Source organism: Coturnix japonica, chromosome 9 (genome assembly GCF_001577835.2).
Source record: "Coturnix japonica isolate 7356 chromosome 9, Coturnix japonica 2.1, whole genome shotgun sequence".
In the NCBI taxonomy this organism is placed as follows: Eukaryota; Metazoa; Chordata; class Aves; order Galliformes; family Phasianidae; genus Coturnix; species Coturnix japonica.
This window is the reverse complement of record NC_029524.1, coordinates 11,067,892-11,087,797: the sequence shown is the minus strand read 5'-3', so window position 1 is coordinate 11,087,797 and position 19,906 is coordinate 11,067,892. Positions and strand designations below refer to the sequence as shown.

Below are 19,906 nucleotides of genomic sequence, written 5' to 3'. Positions count from 1 at the left end.
ATAATACCTAGTCTGGTATCCACATGGAAGGAGCAGAAGTTTCACAAAGCATTTCAGAAAACAGGTGTGAGACAAGTACATTTTGAAACCATTCCTGCTTTAGAAACAATTAAATTACACAGGATCAGAGAGAAGAGCATCAAATAGGAAGCGTGGTAAGACAAAACAGATCCAGTCTTTCCCTGTACCTCATCACTACGAAGCATTTACGGGGCAGTTACCAAGGAATTAGTTTCAGTAGAACAAAGAACAGGTGACTAAAGGAACTATTCAGCTAACAGTGAAAGTGGAAAAATAGGCTTAGAAGTCAGGTGCAACACGTCCAAATAATGTCAACAAAACTAAATTCCATGATTCTATTCCACTACTGCTACATGTGCAAAAAGAAAAACAGAAAAATCCATTTTAAAGGAATTGTGATGCATCATCTTAAGAAAAAGTTTTGCTAACAATAGTAACTATTAAAGATACCAACTAAAACTTGCAAAGGTAGAAGAGGAGGTGGGCTTCGAAATATTTGGTGAAAGCAAATGCTTTACAGGGAATACATTGCTTAGGTTGTGTTTACTAGAAACTCAGAGGTTTACAGACTGATGTGGCAACTGACAACACTCAGGAGAGGAACCTTATGAATGTTTTTCCTCAAGAGACACATACTGTGTGGAGGAACACACTGTGATAAATCAGTCTTTCTAACTGAGCTCTTGTGAAATATCCATAGGCTGCACAGAAAACGGAAAGATCTTCTGCAGAACAAAGTTTTCAGCTGTAAGGTAAATTTATTGTCTTCCATTAAGTTTATCATTGGGCTGAAAACTGTAACTACAACTTATTTCTGTCTATCTATCTATCAACACAAGCCCGGGTTCTTACCACTTATGCAAAAACAATGAAATCCATGTTCCAAAAGGGGAGAATATAATAATATACCTTGCAATTCTTATTTGGAACAATGTTCTGAACTCAAAGTCCTGACAAATTATTCCAAGAACTTTGGTTGATGTTACTTCTAATGTTGTGAACAGAAGGGAAAACTTAGTCAACTGGAAAGAATATTAAAGCTGTAGTCATCTTCAAAGGCCAAAGCAGTCTGATCCTAGCAAACACTATTCTAGTTACCTTAATAGCAAACCCTCACATAGTAATGGAAACACTGACTAGAAGCTGCAGAAAATGTTTTACAGTAAAAATGGATAATTGTAGCAGCTAAGATAATGTTTAAAGAAAAATAATAACTACTGTCTGCGACCAAAAACCAAATGTATTCAGGTTGGAAATAAGGAGTCATTTCAACAGGAAGAACTAACCATAGGAGTAAATGACTGGCTAAGAATCCAGACTAGCTATAGCAGATGCGCCTCTGTTAACACAGATTCTTAGAAACTACAGAAGGGTAGTTACCTGGATGAAAGGCAGGGTGATTTTCTGACCACATTAACTATGGAATCAGAGCAGAGGAGGTAAAAATATCCAAAACTACCGATGCTGGACAAGCTCAGACTGAAAAGAGCAGATCTGCACAAACATCTCTACTTTTTCACTTAATGACATTATACAGGTAAGCAGACAGACCTGCATTATCCTGAGCAATAAAATGAACGAATGATGCATGTATGATGAGCTTCCCTAAGGATTTTATACATGGTATGTTATTTTGAGTTCCTTTCACACAGCAAATAAATATGAAATAGTTGAAACAATTTTTTCAGCTTTTCACTCTCCCCTCCCTGCTACTCTCCTTTTATTTTTATTTTATTGATTCAGATGGGTTTTAATGTTATGTTTTTAACACAGAGAACATATAACACATTAAGTCCAGCCTGGAAGGACACTTTTAGAAATGGAAGTTTAAAACTCATTGTTCCACTGGCATGTTGTGGATCCTAAACAAACCTAAACCACAGACAAACCTACAGCCTAGGAGAATCACTGAACAGTAAGTATTTTCTGTTTGAATGTCTTACCTCCATCAGCACGGATACAATTGCATTGACAATAACAATGATGAGAATTCTCAGCCGCCACTCATATGGCACACATACGAGCTGTGAGAAGAAGTTGCCAGAGGTTAACACCACATATATGAAGTGGTCAAAACGTGCATTCAAAACTGGCTCCGAGTTATAAATTCACATGTACACATGAATAAATGCACAAGTGCATATGCCCATAAAATTGGATGCTATTAAGCATATTAATACGTATTGCAGAATCCTGCTTCTCGTGCTTTGTTGTCTGAGAACATTTTAAGGTCTTTCATCCAGTTGAAAATTCAAAGTGAAATTTTCAGAAGAAAGAGGGATATTAATTTAAGTACTTCACTTCTGTCTCTGTACACAGGTTTCAAGGAAATTACCTCCCCTCCCCAAGATTAGAAGCTAAAAATCTCAGGGCTCAAGTTTCCCCAAGAGGCAGCCAGCGGCCCCAAGAAGAACAGATACATCTGCTCAATCTTACCTCAAAAGACATGTTGATAAGTTCAGAGGGATGCAACATGATGAAAAATAAGAAGACATAGAGAACTACCACGGAAGTAACAAACAGAACTGTGAATGAAAAAAAGAAAAAGTATTTTGAAGTATTTTATTCAGACAATTACTCAGTCGGGGTTTTAGAGAGATCTTGTATATATCATAGGTTTATTAATCTCTGGAAATATTATTGACCTATTATCTTCTCTGAGGTATATTTTTGCAATGATACCTTAAAATATATAACTGTATATAGTAAGAAAGGACTTACGATTTTTGTAGCACGGTTGTCTAAAGGGCTTTCCTTTTGAAAAGACAATTGCGACTATGAGGTACTGAAAGCTGGATATAAAAAACAAAGTTGTGTTTTCATAATTTTTAATGTTATGCTCATCATCAAGAGTCTCGTTCCCATAATGCGCAGAGCTGATGTTTGAGGCATCCAATACATTACATGCACTGCAACATAAACATTTAAGACTGAGTTAAGAAGAAAAGCCAAACAAGGCTGAATCCTATTTATTAGCAAGAGTAATGAAAGAAATTACTACAGTATGTTAAAAAAGCATATCCTGAAAACCTACTACAGATAGTAAGAATTAGCTCAAGCCTGAGGAAGGGAGGTAGCAATTGAGAATTCTATGATTCAATTTCTTTTGTGCTTTCAGCTTGTGAAATCCCTTCAGGAACTGCTTAGGGACTGTTGTTTTATACAAACTCAGAAGACAGGTAAGAAAATACTGCAAAGTAATAAAATATGAAAATATTTCATTTTCAAAAATGTAATTTACTGGAACTCTAACAGGAAAACAAAAATGTATAAATATAAACAAGTTAAAATGGCTTGAACTGTGAACTTCAAATTCTGATCTCATATGTCCCAGACCTGAAGAATCCTCAGACTCTGCAGTCTGGCTCTCACCCAGTTCTGCATTTCAGTCATTGGACAGCACCAACGTATTAGGTACATGCTTTTAGCTACAGACTATTGAGTAGCCACAGAAAAGCTACACTTACAAAATGGTGGATAAATGCAACAGCATCACTGGTGATCCCTTTCTGATGATACCATATCCATTAAAATATCACTGAAACACTTACTCAGATTCTGGTGTCCAACGTTCAAACCAGGGCTGCTGCTTGACCCAAAGAAACCCGAATGTTTGGAAAACAAGGCAGATGATGATCTGAGACAAAACGGAACACAGAAGTGGACCTGAGATAAGGCCTGATGGAGGCCTCCGTGCAACCAGCTCCTTCCAAGCAGGGTTCAGGCTCACTGCAAAAAGGACAAAAATACACACAATCTATTGCATCGTTATGGTTTTCAAGAGTTACCCTGTTTATACTCTGCAGAACTGAAATGGCTTGCTTGTGACGTCTTAATGTGAAACCACCCAACAAAGGTTGTACCTACATGAATGCCACAGTGCCGTTTATAAGCTGGTTACCTCTGGCAGCACAGGGCAGCTGGGGACAACACAGAAACCATGAGACAAGTAACTGGCAGCGTTCCCAGACAAATACTGGATAGGGCAATTGTAAGGTTCTACAGCAACTTCCCATTTATCTGGCACAAGCACTTACTAACTAGTTTCCTCAGTTGTAGTCCTCCATTACTTCAAAGAAGCAGCTCCATTGAACTTAAAAAATAAGAGTTCTAGTGTTAACCAGTAAACTGAGTGCTAGGGTCATAGGTGAAATTAAGTACTTCACTAGATGACAGTTTGCAAGTGCAACACTTTCAAGTTCAACTAATAAGGCAAGAAGTCAAAACATTTGAGAAAGATCATGCAGGAACAAAGACTGTTTTGATTCTAACACCTTCCTCAGGCCAGACTTCTGACTTCCTGTACTGTGAAGAACTGCCTTTCATGCCCATGATGTGCTTCTTGCATGAGAATATATCACAAACTACATGTGAATCTTATTCAGTACAATGGTTATTGTTAATTTCCCAATACAGATATTGCAATAGTTGTAACGTCTTAACTTTCACATCACAGCGCTTATTCCAACCAGCAGTAAGTGGATGCAAAAACTGCTTCACAGAAGCCACCAGCAGTAGTTCAGCATAATACTTACTAGTGAATACAACCACCAAAATGATTGCCAAATCAATGAAGAGAAACTGGTGGTCTCCCAAATTGCTCAGGATCTAGAGAGAAATCACAAGTGAAACATCAGTAACTGCTTCCACGCCAACAAGCATCTTACAGTGAAACTCTTACTGCACTATTTCCATAAGTCTTTCTCTATAACAAATCAGTCTCTTTCCAAGCTGACTTCCTTTACCTGCAGATCTTGAGCACTGTACAATTCACAGATCAATTCCCAAAGTATGAATGTATGAAAATTCCAGATTCTTGAATGTGACTGTTGTGTACAAAGAGACTGGCAACAGTTCATAAGTATCAGCTTTCAAATCTGAATTACATTGACACTGCTTAATCACAACTAAATACTTACAGAATATAGCAGAGTAACGCTGATGTACTGGATAATGCTGTATAATGCCATGAATTTAAATACACAGAAGGAAGTTATTAAAGCAGCACGGCCTTCCCTGTCAAAACAAACACAATCATGTGACTAGAAAGCTTTTTTACAAGCAAGCAGAAGCTTCAGTTTAATTAACTGCAATTAAATACATCAGCAAGCCTTTCGAGAGACACTAGGGTGAAGACAGAGTGCTCAGACACATGGAGTGAAAAGGAGGGTCAGAATGGCACACTTTCAGGTGCAGAGCTGTGAGTGTGTCCTCTGAACTGAGCCACCACCACATCACAATGTTCTTTGACTGCATGTGGTTTTCCAGCAAAGTTTTTAAAATGAAAGTCTGATGGCAAATGCTTCTTTATCACACAGGTTTACTATGTGGATTGAGTGAAAACACATTCAACAATTGCCAACCTCAGACATGCTTCTGCATATGCAAGACTTCGTCAGTTTCATACAGATTAAAATAGGTTTATCTCTGGCTGACCTATATCTAAAACTAGATTCCAACTCTAGAATAAAGACTGGTGAAACCCCACAGAAGAAACTTGTTTTCTACTTAATATGGTGCTGAGAAGCAAGGCTATCTCACGAATGTTAAATCTGCAATTATATACACACCTCATGGAAATTTCAGTAGTAACGAAGACATTAAATTAAGTACTAAGCTGTAAAACCCTCCCTTGAACTTTACATAAACAGGATTTAAAACAAAATAATCATGCTATTGCAATTCCTTATTCAATCCACTTTCAGTAAAGAAGTAACTACTAAAAATGTATGGCTTGTCCTTTAATTCAGCTGGGCCTACAATAAACATCAAATATGTTATTAACATACAGTATGCAGAATGAGTTACATGGATACATCTACGGTCATGGTGGCATTACCTGATCAGCTTTGGCACGCAGGAAATACTAGGTGTCCTGGAAGTGAACGGTGATGCCACAGAAGCCTCGAGTTCAGACAAAGATATACCACCATGTGCCCTCTTTAGTGCCTGTCAATTCATATTGAAATACAGGATGTTTTAAAACATGCTTTCAGCTATAAAACCTGAGCAGTTCCATATGCAAAATAAAAATGTACTTACGCCACAGTCATTCGCACCATCTCCACACATGCCCACATAGTAACTATAGAAAACAAATAGATGTTAGGGTTCTGGACTGTTCCTCAATCACTGTCCGTTTAGTTGATTTCATTAAATGCTTTTTATATTATTTGATATATTCAGGGTTTGTACAAACCTAAGTAATCCAGGGTGCTAAAAGCATTTACTATTTACATTATACATATAAAGAAGCAGATAAAAGTAATGTAACTCAGCCAGTTCAATCAAATCAATAATAGTTATCAGCTATCATCCCAAGAAAGTCTAACGCATCTTTATCATAAGACGTTAATGCTTCTCTACTGTTTTATATAGACACAACATTTTAATAAAGATAACCCTAAAAGTGTCAATGAAAAAACAAACACCAAACTTCTGGAAAAACACAAAGGTCAGAAACAGCCACATGAGCAACAGTCTCTAAGTTAATAGTTCGAGCCTTGACACTGACTGACAACATATTGACAGTAAGTGACCACAAGGCATCACACCAGTACTTCTTCAGTACACAGATGTCACTCAATACATTTGTTCACTAAGCCAAGAAATCAGATTTATAGATACGCTATTCAGCTACTCAACCCTTACAATTTCACAAAGCTCGTACAACTTACATATTCACACCTAGCCAGCAGATGGCGGTACTCTCATCCAGCTCAGCTTATTCACCAGCCCCAAGAAGTTATCTCAGCCCAACCTTTTGTATTTGGTATAACAGCTATCAGTTTTTTTTCTCATCACACAGACCATGTCAAGCTGCCACCCCCTTCTATACTTAAAGAAATACTTACTCTACATTTTGTAAAGCTTCCACCAACTGAGTTTTCTGATCAGGAGCCATGCGAGCAAACACAGTGCCATGTAATACAAGCTGAAAGACAGAAACTTCTTAGTACTCAAAACACCCAGCCTGTTCTTCATTAAAAGTGCCCAGATTCAAGTAAAATGCTCACCTTGGGTACCAGGTCCTGAAAATGCTCCAAAATCACTGCAAATGACTTTCCATTCATTGCAAAATGGTACTTGGTCATCTGAAGATCCTCAAGACTTTCATGGACCAATTTAACTGGAATATCCTATCAAAAGCAGTTTAATATTCTAGCTGTAGTGCATTGAACAAAGTATAATAATAATAATCTTGAGGATTGTTCACTGTAGTGAAGGCGTCTATGAGCTTCACTTGAAAGAAAAATCTCATTCTATTAAAGCATTTATTTAATATCAAGAACATATGGTTTAATGTTTCCACAACATGTGGCTAAAGCAGACTTAAATTGAAAACCAGGGGAAAAAACCCACATCTGCCCAGCTAAAACATCAAGTCTTGCAGAGAAGTTAAAAACAAGCTCCCAAAGATCTTTTACTGCTTTTCAATATTGTAAGGTTTGCAAAGTTAAATAGTACAGCAGTTTAGAGTTGACATTTAATGGCAGGCAAACTTATTATTTAACAGAATAATAAAAAAGCTGGGGGACAAAGAAACTGAACAGCAAAATTAAGTGTTTATAAGCTAAGGACACAACGGCAATTAAATTACCTCTGAGTTTATGGCTGGTGATGAACTAGTGCATCTTGCGAGGGTATCTGCATAATGCCAGTTAATTCTGGCAGCCTGCCCGTCCTTTGGAGGTAGTGCTTCAGCAATAATGACCTTATCCTGAGGTAGAATCATTCCACAATCTCTGGCCACGGAGATAGCAGTTAACATGTTATCTCCTGTGAAAGAGTTGCATTTTGAAAGGTTTGAGCTAAAGGATCAATACATCCATATTCAACATAAAAGATAAAGCTAACTAAGCCAGTTTTAAAGCAGGAGGAAAGATGTTTAATATACCTGTGGCATCCTTAGAGCCAAACAAATCCACAGGCAGATGTCATATTATATCCCTTACATTCCTCCACTCAATAGCATCACTCCCAGTTAAAAATGATTCATACAAGACAAACACAGAGTTCTGCTGCCACCCAATTACAATTCTATATTTGTCTATCTTGTATATTACAAGTTGTAATACTTGTGATTTGCAAAATACCCACGTTACACAGAAAACACAGCACAGACAAACCCAAGGCAGGTTAAGAAGCCATTGTTATACATTAAATTGAAATAGCAGGGATTGACTCTCAGGAGGTCATGCAGTACGAACTCCTGCTAAAAGCCAGTCATGAGATTAGACCTAAACTTCTGCCTAGTCCAAGGACATTCAAGGTTTTTTATCCTTCAACTCAATAAGAAGCAACACGTTAATGTTAATTCCACAAAGTAGAATTAACCCCTTACTGATTTCAGACCCCTAACTTACCAAAGCACCCCTCAACCAAAATGACACGTAGTTTCGTAATAGCTTCTGAACTTCACTCTTGCATAAATGCAGCACAATCCCAGTGTATCAAACACTAGAACTTTTATTTCACACACTACATCCAAAATAAATCTGTTCAACAATAACTTTTTCTCTGTTATATGAATGTTTTCATGCTAACCTGTAACCATGACAGAGCGAATGTTGGCTTTATGCAAATCTTCAAGTACAGCAGGGGTTTCTTGCTTTAGCTTGTTTTGCATTATAATTAACCCCATAAAATCCATGTTACTTTCAATAGCATCTCTGTATGAAAGGAGGCAGGGAAAAGAACATCAGAAAAGTTACAATTACTTCACGTAGTTTAAAGAACCTGATTTTATGCTTATCAAATTAAAGAGATGTTTATTTTTACTGTGCAAAGCGTGAAGAATTCACTTTTTAAAAGCAATACAAGAGAATACCATCATCTCCATTCATTTATGCTCATTCCCTTTGTTTACGCTTAAAATAACAACAAAAACTAGCGTTAAGAAAGTGTTGTTTCTTCTCATGCTCAACTGTAAGGGTTTTCAATCAGAACTCTGTCTAGAAGATCTCACATTCCCAATAAGAAAGGTTACTCTTGGAAAAAATGCTCTGGAACAGCATTCACAGACAAATGTTAAGCTGTTTAGAACGGATCTCTAATTTCTTTTCCCGATTACCTGAACCAGAGCATACAAACTACCACACTAAATTGCCAAAGATAGAGAGATTAATAGCCATTAGTTAATTAAGGGACTTCTTAACTTCATTTCGCATAAAACTCAATGCATTTACAGGTCTTGTGTGTGCTACCGCCACTGTAAATTTTTGTAAGACTATTGGAGGAAGACTTCCTTAAGTTCCTATGTATTGCTCAGAGTTCAATTAATGAACATACGGAACTGCATAGCAAGACAAAAACAAGCTAAAGAAGATGAATAATTGGATTTAAACCAAAGTAAGCATAATGGGATTACTCCAAAGTATGCAGTTTTTAAAGCCTGTTGTTATTTAGCTAAAAGAAAAGAAAAAAACAAAGCCACTCTTACCTATTAATAGTCTGAACTTTGTGCCATGTAAGTTTAGACTCCAATTTTCTGTGAGCAAGCGCAATAACTCGGAAGCCCTGCTTGGTGTATTCTTCCAGGACACTCTCAAAGTCAACAGGAACTTTAAAATGGTCAAGTTAAGAGTTATTAAAATTAGTCGTATCACAGCTGAGCTGCACAAGAAAGAAAAAAAAAATCAGGCTGTTCCCTTACCTGTTTCCTGCTTACACAAGCTTGCAATCACTTCAGGGGCACCTTTCATATAAGCATCCATTCTCTTCTCCCCAAGAATTCTCGCTATCACACACATGCGTTGCAAAACTGAAGAAAATGGAAACTGGCGCACAATCCCAATTTCATAAGTGGTCTGTGTAAGGTGGAACAGAAGAAGAAAAGGGTTACATCCACAAATTGTGAGAAATAAGAAAAATAGGGAGATGATTTATTGACGGAGAAAACAAAGACCACTTACCGAAAGCTCAAATAATTCCTAAACAAAAAAAAGAACAAAAAAAAAAAACTCCTGTAAATATTTCAGTATTTTTCCAGATAGAAAGCATTTAAACATAACATTGGTAACATCAATGGGTAAACCAATTTGTACAGCCCTCTCAGTCACATTACACTCGCGATGGATTCCACAAACGCTGAATATGGATATACTATACTTATTCAGTACTTTTTACTTTAACTGAGATACATTAGATCTTGATTAGAATTTGCAAGTCTTTTCAGTCAAACCTGTGTGTACTTAAGCCACGTCAATTATTAAAGTTGCAAAGCATTTCAGAGTGATGTCGTTATTACAGAGTAACACAAAAGTCATGCAGTAAATTCCAAGAATGTTCTTAGTCAGATACTGCACACCAATAACTGCTGTGTGTGCACTCAGTTCTGAACAACAAAAAAGCTTCCAGCCACTGCAGAAGACTCACAGAGCAACCAACAGTATATCCTCCTGCTCCCTTACTCTGTGATATTCTGGGTAGAGGTCTTGCTTGCATTCCCTGTGTATAATAACATCCCAAGTACATTTTATTTAAGTCAGCACACATCTCCAAAGGTACAATGCTGACAAGAACCAAGGTAAGCTCACCTAAGCAATTTATTAGCACACTAAGAATTTGGCACTGATACCAGTAAACCCAAAAAGTGTTATGGCACCCCATAACCAGTCTATTGGGGTAACAACACTGCCAATCAGTCTGCTTATCTACTACAGCACCATATGCTGAGCAACTTTTTGCAACAACGATTAAAACACATCTTCTCTATCTTTGCCAAGAAAAATCACCAAACAATTTCAATAATGTCTGAATGATATCAGCCAGGTCAGCATACACTGCAACATATTTGTGTAACTTAGAGGATTAGTTTCATTTGACAAAATGCTTTCAGTGTGCCTACCATTTCTTGATTAGTTGCTTGCTTGGATTCTGGAAAAAGTTGTTTTGAAGGTCGCACCACCGTTGGCATGATTCGATTATGAAGTGCTGTTTCCTCTTCTGTTGCTTCTTCTAAAATCTGTAACGAATTAGTTGATTGTTTTTAATGCATTCATTAACTTCTATTTTTCCATAATTTTCTGGAAAATAAGTCTTGGAAATGAGCCCAAAGCACAGTGATTCGCTGTGAAAGTTCATTCAGTGTCCAAATTCAGCAGTTAACTAAGGCTCATGTAGCTATTGTACAAGTTAATTGTATGCAGTAAAACTTTGCTGTAATCCTTTCATCATCAGAAAGCAGTAAATGAGCTGCTCATATTTTTTTCCATTTCTATGAATTGTTGCACAGTGTACATTTTAGAAACACTTTCAAATTAAGACCTCCTTTCCACATTGGCAGATAAGCATTATCCAAAGTCTACTTTTCCATTACAGTGTCACATAATACCACAGTTTGTATTTGACACTTAAAAACGAAGTTTTTAATGGTTACTTATTCTGAATCAAAGAAACACTTACCCAACCTATTGCTTCAAACATCTTCAGATCAAGCGGATCCCCAGAAAGCACCCCTCCAATTTTAGTAAGGGAATGACAAGTTGCCATGCAAGCAATAAACTCAGACTTCAGCAAGCTCTCACTGCAAGCCCTCTCTTCCGGCAAAAGGAAACTAAAACAATGAAGTTATAACATACTTAGCGCTGTAATTATTTACTATGAGCCAATTCAAAAGGTTTGTTTAGATTAACAGAGGATAATTGACTGCACAAGTTTCTTCACTTCTATTTTCACACATCACAGAAGATGAATCGAGACTCTGGGCTGGAACCTTTGGAAATAGTCAAAACTTCTGCCAGCTCATTCAAAAATAGGAATTCATACTCTAGATTGATTCCCCTTCTACAGAGGCTTTGTCAATTTAAATGTAATTCAATTAGCTAAGCCAATTCATCTCAGCAGCCCAAAAAGTCATGACTAGGAGGGCAGGATTAAAGAAACATGATGGATTTAAACTATATTGTTTCTGCAGTATGAAGCTAATGAGATCTCAGATTTTAACTGATTAAATTCTCCCTCATCCTCCTCAGATTTATAACTTTCAGTACATCTAAAACATGTTTTCAGTTGCATTCCTACAGCTTCTTACAGAAATGCAAACATAGGAGCACAAAATAAATCTTCCTCTGCTGAAGCTGTTACAGAACAACTAAATATCAAATCTGCTATTAACTGTTATCCTTACCGAGCATTTTCCACCCGCTGAATTCCCCAAAGATCCAAGCCATCCTCAGTAAGTGTGCCAGTCTGTGAAAGAAACCAATGGGAGGTATAAGAAAAAAAGATTTCAGAATGAAGTTACCCTCAAGTACAGAAAAAAATCAGAGTTAATGAGCTATGTCACACCTGAAGAACTGATCTCATTTCATCTTCACTTAAAAACTGAAACTACAAATGGCTACATATTAGCTTTTTGCTAATAACAAGGCTCCAGTTTTGTTATGAAACCTTAAAGCGCATTGAAAGCAACCAGGGAGCAACTCAAGGACCAAAGTAACAAATCTTCAAAATCCTGACATGATAGCTCAGTATTCTCTATATTTGGAGAGTAGAGGCAGCAGAAAAGAGATACTGAACCCTAAATACTACTCTCCTATGTGATTAAAAGAGCAGTTGAAAAACTAGATTTAGAGCAGATCTTAAACTGAGTGTGGTAACTGATGCTAAACATTGAATACCTGACAGTTAACAGGTGATCTACACTCATATGGAAGTAACATATTTCTCAGTAGTCAGTAGTCTATACGAATTCCCTCTTATTACACACTGCCTCCTCAGGCACCACCACTAAGTTTCAAAGTTCAACCAACCTTATCAAAACACACAAGATTCAGCTGGCCACAAATATTTATCCTTTGAGGGCTGATGCAGAAGATGCCGATTTTTTTCAACCGTCTTTGTGCATAAACGATGCCAGCAGTCATGGCAGCAGGGAGAGCTGGAGGCACCGTGATAGTGATAATGTCAAGAGATTCAATGATGATGGTATGAGCTGGAACCTGCAGTAGAGCTCAAGGTTAGTGAACAAGAACTCAGTGTCACTATCTCATTGGAGTGTCCTCTCACTCTCAGCAAAAGTAAAACCTGTGCTGTGCTTTCCCTAGGATAACAGGATTCAGAGTGCCTAGAAACAGCATAATCTTCACCCACCATAAACAGCCATGATAATCCAGACCTAATAGATCCTCAAGCCATAACTTCAAGTTTTCACTTTCCCCTGCAAAACTTTAAAGCACTGACTGAATAATGCAGAAATTTGGGAGAATATAATCAGAGCTATCAGTTAGTGACTTCTTAATAGGGATTTTTCACCCAAAGCACATTTTAGATTTATTGTATGAAATTTCCTCCAACTGAGAATCAGACAGATAGCAATCTTATGTCCAAAAGGTAAAAGAAGGTTGGCTCAGTAACCAACTCAAATACATCATAAGATATTCATATTCTGCTCTTTTACTGAATCTTATTCTCAGTAGGCCAGTTTTTCTTGTTCCTTTGATAGAAAATAAAGCAAGAACTTTTTCACTTAAAATTTAATTGTTTTTCACCATCCAAAGCGTAAATGATAATCAATGGTTTTCTAAATTAAGGTGGTTCTAGAGACAAATACAGTGAGATGACAGCATACCTCATTTAAGATGCTATTGACAATTGTGTAAATAAACCCAATGCCTGCCACCACCACCAGAGACAGGAGAAACCAGTAGGCATCTCTGTAGAGTTTAAAATCAGTTGGCTTTGGATACAGTATGGAACGAACAAGCTGTCCTTTAGCAGTATTAAAGCCTAGAAACAAAAAGGAGTGACTTATTAGATGCATACACAAGAACAAAGCTTTTCAAATATATTAAAAACCTCAATGAAACCCTTAAGCTACTCATTTCATTAAGACTGTTTCTCAATAGACATCAGCAGATGTTTTGCAATACTTTAATTACAATGCTCATACTAAGTGCTTCTCTTCTATGTCAAGAGCACAGAGCTGATTTAAATCTATCCCTCCTCTACAAGGGCAGTAAACACTCAAGTGGTTTGTCCCAAAGGAGTTTGTTGTACTGTATTTAGTCTCTCACAGTGCAGACCTAGTGGGTGTATATATTACCTGTCTGTGTCAATCATAAAAAGAAAACAAGTTATTCATAAAGTCCAACTTCAAGTACTTAAATGGTAAGTCTCCATAAGCTCCTTTAACAGTCAGGGAAAAAAAAAAGGGATTCACAAGAAAACTGCAGAGCACTGAGTTATCTTCTAGAGAAATCAACCTCTTGATCACATTTAGATGCTTAAGTTAGGAGAGCAGACTTGTGGCTTAGAGTCAGATGACCAGACACCCTGAGATTTTCTTTGATCTTCTGCCTCAAAATAAGGGAAGGCCAACACTGGTGCCAAGTTTTGTATGCCTGAAACATTCTGTACATGCTTAGACTTCAAAGTCTACTACTACAAACTCAATACAGTTGTTGGGTCCACTGGCTCCCTGATATCCTCCCTTAAGTCTGTGAGCATTACAGGAAACACTAAGCTCTCCATGCCAACATTTGGCATACAAAATTCTAGCAAAACAATGGAGCTATTTCAACAGTCCTGAAGAGGATGAGTTTATTACAAGATGAACAAGACTTGAAGCCTCTGGGCTTTGAATTTGTTACTGCAGGATAGAAATCATGGACTTGTTCAGAGTTCAGCATGCCATTACGTAACAGAGTATTTAATCACAAATGCTTTGTAATTCAAGACCACCTTCATAGAATAGAATGCCCAACTACTACAGTTGGTCCAGTTGTTGTGAATAGAAGAAGCTATCTATCAAAAGCTAAAGCTTTAAAATACTAGTATAAATAATCACTTCTGTAATAAATAAGTAAATAAATAAAATAAAATAAATGCTCAAGTTTCTTAAGCAGGTGTTACATGCATTGACAAACTATGGTCAAGAAAAGTATTCTGCGTTGCGAACAACTAAAATAAGTGATTCCCCACCGTCAACCCAATCCAACAGTACCCTAAAATCTCTGAAAAGAGGTGTACATACTGCAACACATTGTAAAAATATACGTGAAGGGTTTGAAAATGCATACAACTAGGTTTTAAATTATTGATGAAGACTGATTCATTCTCTTGTGTGCCAATGGATTCTTACCATACCATTATCTAGCTCTGTTAGCATTGTAACAGGCATGTACCAAATTGGTTGGGGCATAATCATTTATCCATGCTTTAGCAATGCAATGAAATGAAATATCACTTGATGTGCACCCATAAAACTGAGTGTTATATTAATAAGTGATAAACTTAAAAGTCTATACCTGTTCTCACTACCAGAGCTTTGACTAATTCTCCAGTATAAAAGCGAGTTTGGATCACATTGGTTCCACAAAACAAGGTGTGTCTCTTATGAGCTTCCGGACTGTATATTTCATCTCCTGTTGCTTTTGGATATTCTGAAGGATTTGGTAGATTAATCTTCGTGACAGGAACACTTTCACCTTAAATGGATAAACAGTACATAAACAAAACCAAAAATGAATAGACGTTTTCCCTTTATGATTTCAAGTTCTATTTCCCAATACAGAATTTGTCCCTTTGACTTGAAGTCAGAGGTGTGCAAAATACAGTTCACAAAGAAAACAGGATGAGCTTCCTTCTACTGCAATGCATTACCTCATCTTTGCTCAGAAAAACTAAAAGTTGAAAGAAACTATTCTGATCTCCTTTAGTAATCGAATATATTCAGATCAGGGTAGCAAGCAATTTTATCTGTTGCTAGCAGCAGCAAGAGGCTCAGATATATTCAAGGAACACACAATCTCTGAACTGCTATTTTCTAAATGCTGCCAGCTTGGCCATATTGTTCTAGGAACAACAAGACGGCCATACTATTCATTGAAGCTGTCTGACAATGACATCAGGTTGCTGGTTTAAGAACATGCAGGCACAAATTTATTGAGGTAATCACTTGTTTAAGAAACAAAGCAGAACAGTCTATTCACTACCATCTTCCTGGAAGCAGTTAAAAGTCTGTGCTAAATTATTTTTGAAGAAACATATTGTAGAATTCAGTCCGCTCTGAGAACACCAAGAGGCAGGAGGACTCACTATTAAGACGGCTCTTCAAAAAGAAACTATTAATCATTTTCGGAGTTGCCAAGTTATACCAGGTATCTGTTGCATTAAGCACATAAGTACTTATGAGTGCGAGTAATAGCAGGAATATACACATCTGAAGCAAAATAAATATGCTCACTTATGTAAGAGCAAGCTGTAAGATAAGCATGTACACAGGTAAAAAAAAAACATCTTCAGCAATAACAGCAGAACAAGTTTACTTTACTTTACCTGTTAACATGCTTTCATTCACGATACAAGTACCACTGAGAAGTACTGCATCACAGGGCATAATTGTCCCATTAGATGGAATCAACATGATATCTCCAGGCACAAGATCGGTAGAAAGGATTTCTTCAATTTCTAAGTGTAAGAACAAAAGTTTACCTGAAAACAGGCATCACAGATCCACACAGCTCATATCCAGTTGGTGATATTTAACGCTGTAATCCATTTTATTAGTGGCACTTTGAAAATTCTTTGAAAAGAGGTAAAAAAAACCAAATACATTTGATAAAACCAGTGCCATTATAGAATAAGTCCTGGAGTATACGGGTGTAGTTCAGCTAACAAATGAAAATAGTCAAGCTCATACAGATTAAATAAAGGTAATTAAAAAGATAGTAGTACAACAGAAAAGTTTGTCTTACAAAACAATATCACACATTGTAACCTAATAATCTTCAGCTACTGTGCTATCCAAAAGAGCACAAGTCCAGAAACCAATTGCAGCCTCTGCTGGTTAATAACATGCAATGGAAATCCAAAGCATGAACCTCTTTAGATCAAGAAAGACATTATAATGATAACCACACACCCGAGAAGGTAGCAGATATGACCTGGAATGGTTGATGTGGTATGACAAAGAAAACTACCCTATAAAACACAAATCTGACACTTCCTAAAAATACCATCTAGAATAATCCTATGCAGATGACCACCACACCGCAATTCCACCTTGCAACTTCTCCTTTTCTCATGTAATTTTGCTAAGAAATGAAAAAATTACAAGTAGGAGAAAGAACAAACATGCATCAAATTTAAGATCATATTTAATAAACTTTAATATAATTCAGCTGTCCAAAGAGATCGTGAAATTTACCTTGATTTCTTCTGCAGACAGAAACCCTTACAATGCTGTGAGCTGCTACCATGTCATGTAACATAACATATTGCTGCAAAGAGGAGAAAACAGTTCAATATGGCAAAGCACAGCTTCTACTTTAAGCATTTGTATCAAAATAGTTTAGGAAATTAATAGGCAAATAAAGTTCAAGTAAATGAGCCTGTACAGATTCCTAATTTTAATAGCATTCTTGCAAGAAAACACACACAGCCATGCAAATTATAAAACAGATGCTCAGTAATGTACATAGCAATAGGACTAGAGTGAATGGCCTCACACTGTGCTAAGTTCAGGTTCATTATTAGGAAAAATTTCTTCTCAGAAAAAGCAGTCAGGCACTGGAATGGGCTGCTCAGGGAGCTGGTTGAGTCACCAACCCTGGAGGTGTTCAAGAAACATTTAGATGTTGTGCAAAAAGAGACACTGTTAAATGGGTAAATATTGGTGGTAGGTGGGCAGTTGGACTGGGTGACCTTGGAGGTCTTTTCCAACCTTGGTGGTTTTATGATTCTATAAAATAGAACTGTATCAAAGTTCATATAAATAGTGAAGACTTTATTATTATTATTATTATTTAATTTCCTCCTTCTGGTATGAATTTAGAGACTGCAATTTAAGGATAATTACTACTTGATTTTCCATTCACTACAGCTAAGTCTACATAGAAAATGCATCACCAACTTAACAATCCACAAGTCTGGCTGGTCCTCAGTTACACTGAACTTTTTCGAAGAGGAGGAAACAATGCAAAAATCAGATTTCTCAATACAATCCAATACACGTGGTTGCATCTGAGTTTCATGTCAGGTAGCATTTCTGTTATCTGAGAAGGAGGCAGGTCAATCTGATTCAAGGGTGCGGGAAGTCAGCAGAAAACTGTCTCCAAAAGAACTGTAGATCCAAATTCTTCCAATGCAACAAAGGAAAATCCATAACAAAATTCTATCTGTACAATTCTGAAATCTTAAAGATTTGTAGAATCCCCACATAAAAATAATCTGATAAATAAAAAGCTGAAGAAACAGGTTTACTTTGAACTTACCTTTCTAACAGTGTAGAGTGAGCTAACAATGGATATTACAGACATGATCACAATTGCTAATGCATAGTAGTGATATTCATCAGTGATCCACAATATTACACTGAACAACTGAAAAATGTAAAAAGGATTGAGAACCTGAAAGAGTGAAAGAACATTATAGTTAATCCAAATGGTCAAATGCATTCTTATTCAGAAGAGTCAGAATAATTCTCCTCTACAGAGGAGATAAAACTTTCAAATGTTCTTTTAAATGTGTTTTTAATGTAGTTTTTGTCTATGTCAATTTGCTCCCTCTTTTTCACAAATTCTTCAACCCTTCGAAAGTAGCTTTCATTACAACAGCAATGAGTATATATATATATGTATACATATATATTAAAATGGTGCACACTTTCCCCTACACCTCAAAGCAAAGATGATAGGCGTATCTGTTGCATAATAAATTCTTATTTTCTAAGCTATCATCTCTTATTTAATAAACACTCTTATCCATTAGCTCAGGTTTGAGATCTCCATTGTTCAAAATGTTCCATCACCTACATGGGTAACAAATTAGCTACTCAAATTCATGCTATAAAAGGGAAAGAGAACAACCAAATCAAGTGCACATGCAAGAACACATTAGGTTTTATGAGCACGTTGTAATGTATAATACCCAGGATGATAAAACCATCGACTGTGTTCTCCATTAAGTTTGAAATGATCCATAAAACAAGATGCATAGCCACTCAAAAATTCCTGGCATGCTTTTTCTATGTCCTTACTAGGGCACCACATTGTGAAATCCAGAGTTTGTAGCAAAGGCCTTGTAGATTTGGAGCTCTTAAAAATAAAATTCCCCATTATTTTTTCCTTATAAGTCCTGGGCTCTGTGAGGCTTTTAGTTCACATTATTATTTGAATATTAGCCTAAGAATCACTGTACTTAAAATAACTTTTAATGATATACATTTTTGTTCATTAAAAAAAAAAAAAGGTCTTACCTCCTTAATCAGAAGCTTAAAAATGGAAGGCACTTTCACAGCAATTTCATTTATTCCAAAGAACATTTTCCTGCATTAAAACCAAAAAAATATACTTAAAATTCTTAGATCTTATTCATTTTGAATTTATTCCATTAGAAACAGAAAAATATACTCTAATCCATGGCCCCTTTTATCACATTTACTGTTTCAAAAGGCATTGATCATTATGCCAGTCCAATGAGATGTTAAATACTTCCAACGTGAAGATAATTCCTTTTTATTTCAATTTAAACTGTATTTTAGTTTTCTCTAAGAACCATATTTAGGTCCAATTTCATAATAATCATATCATTCTGAAGCCCAGTATGTGGTTCTCACCAACTTAAGCTCTAACTCTGATTCTTAACCTTGCACTAAGATGCTGTTTTCATGGCTCTGTATCTTAGTTTAAAGCTCAGCATGAAGAATAGCGAACCATGAGAAGGAAAGCAAAAAACTAATCTCTGATGGGATCTGATCTGGTTTAATAAGATTGATATAATCACATTAAAAGCCACAAATCAATAGAAAATAGGAGAGTGTAACAAAATGCAAAACTGTTCTAGTTTAGGTGATGTAGCAATAAATTAGAACACCAAAGCTTACAAACATACAAGTGCTTTGAAAATATATATTCTGTTTGGTTGGATTCAGATTCTACAC

The 19,906-nt window shown here is 36.5% G+C and overlaps 1 protein-coding gene across 6 annotated transcripts in view; it reads right to left on the bottom strand.

The window, feature by feature from the left end:
- ATP13A3 (ATPase 13A3) overlaps nt 1-19,906 on the bottom strand; it is a 51,701-nt gene that overhangs the window by 7,536 nt on the left and 24,259 nt on the right. For all 6 annotated transcript variants that reach the window (XM_015871701.2, XM_015871700.2, XM_015871703.2 and 3 more), the window contains 25 exons: nt 19,223-19,292; nt 18,240-18,374; nt 17,174-17,246; nt 16,303-16,434; nt 15,273-15,452; nt 13,595-13,752; nt 12,777-12,965; nt 12,152-12,213; nt 11,428-11,578; nt 10,871-10,987; nt 9,936-9,953; nt 9,677-9,830; nt 9,464-9,584; nt 8,569-8,693; nt 7,622-7,800; nt 7,038-7,160; nt 6,876-6,955; nt 6,064-6,106; nt 5,861-5,970; nt 4,941-5,037; nt 4,557-4,629; nt 3,573-3,750; nt 2,743-2,930; nt 2,458-2,546; nt 1,965-2,045 (listed from right to left, as the gene is read on the bottom strand). In XM_015871701.2, the coding sequence (XP_015727187.1) occupies nt 1,965-2,045; nt 2,458-2,546; nt 2,743-2,930; nt 3,573-3,750; nt 4,557-4,629; nt 4,941-5,037; nt 5,861-5,970; nt 6,064-6,106; nt 6,876-6,955; nt 7,038-7,160; nt 7,622-7,800; nt 8,569-8,693; nt 9,464-9,584; nt 9,677-9,830; nt 9,936-9,953; nt 10,871-10,987; nt 11,428-11,578; nt 12,152-12,213; nt 12,777-12,965; nt 13,595-13,752; nt 15,273-15,452; nt 16,303-16,434; nt 17,174-17,246; nt 18,240-18,374; nt 19,223-19,292 (2,926 nt within the window). The remainder of the gene's footprint in view (nt 1-1,964; nt 2,046-2,457; nt 2,547-2,742; nt 2,931-3,572; nt 3,751-4,556; nt 4,630-4,940; nt 5,038-5,860; nt 5,971-6,063; nt 6,107-6,875; nt 6,956-7,037; nt 7,161-7,621; nt 7,801-8,568; nt 8,694-9,463; nt 9,585-9,676; nt 9,831-9,935; nt 9,954-10,870; nt 10,988-11,427; nt 11,579-12,151; nt 12,214-12,776; nt 12,966-13,594; nt 13,753-15,272; nt 15,453-16,302; nt 16,435-17,173; nt 17,247-18,239; nt 18,375-19,222; nt 19,293-19,906) is intronic.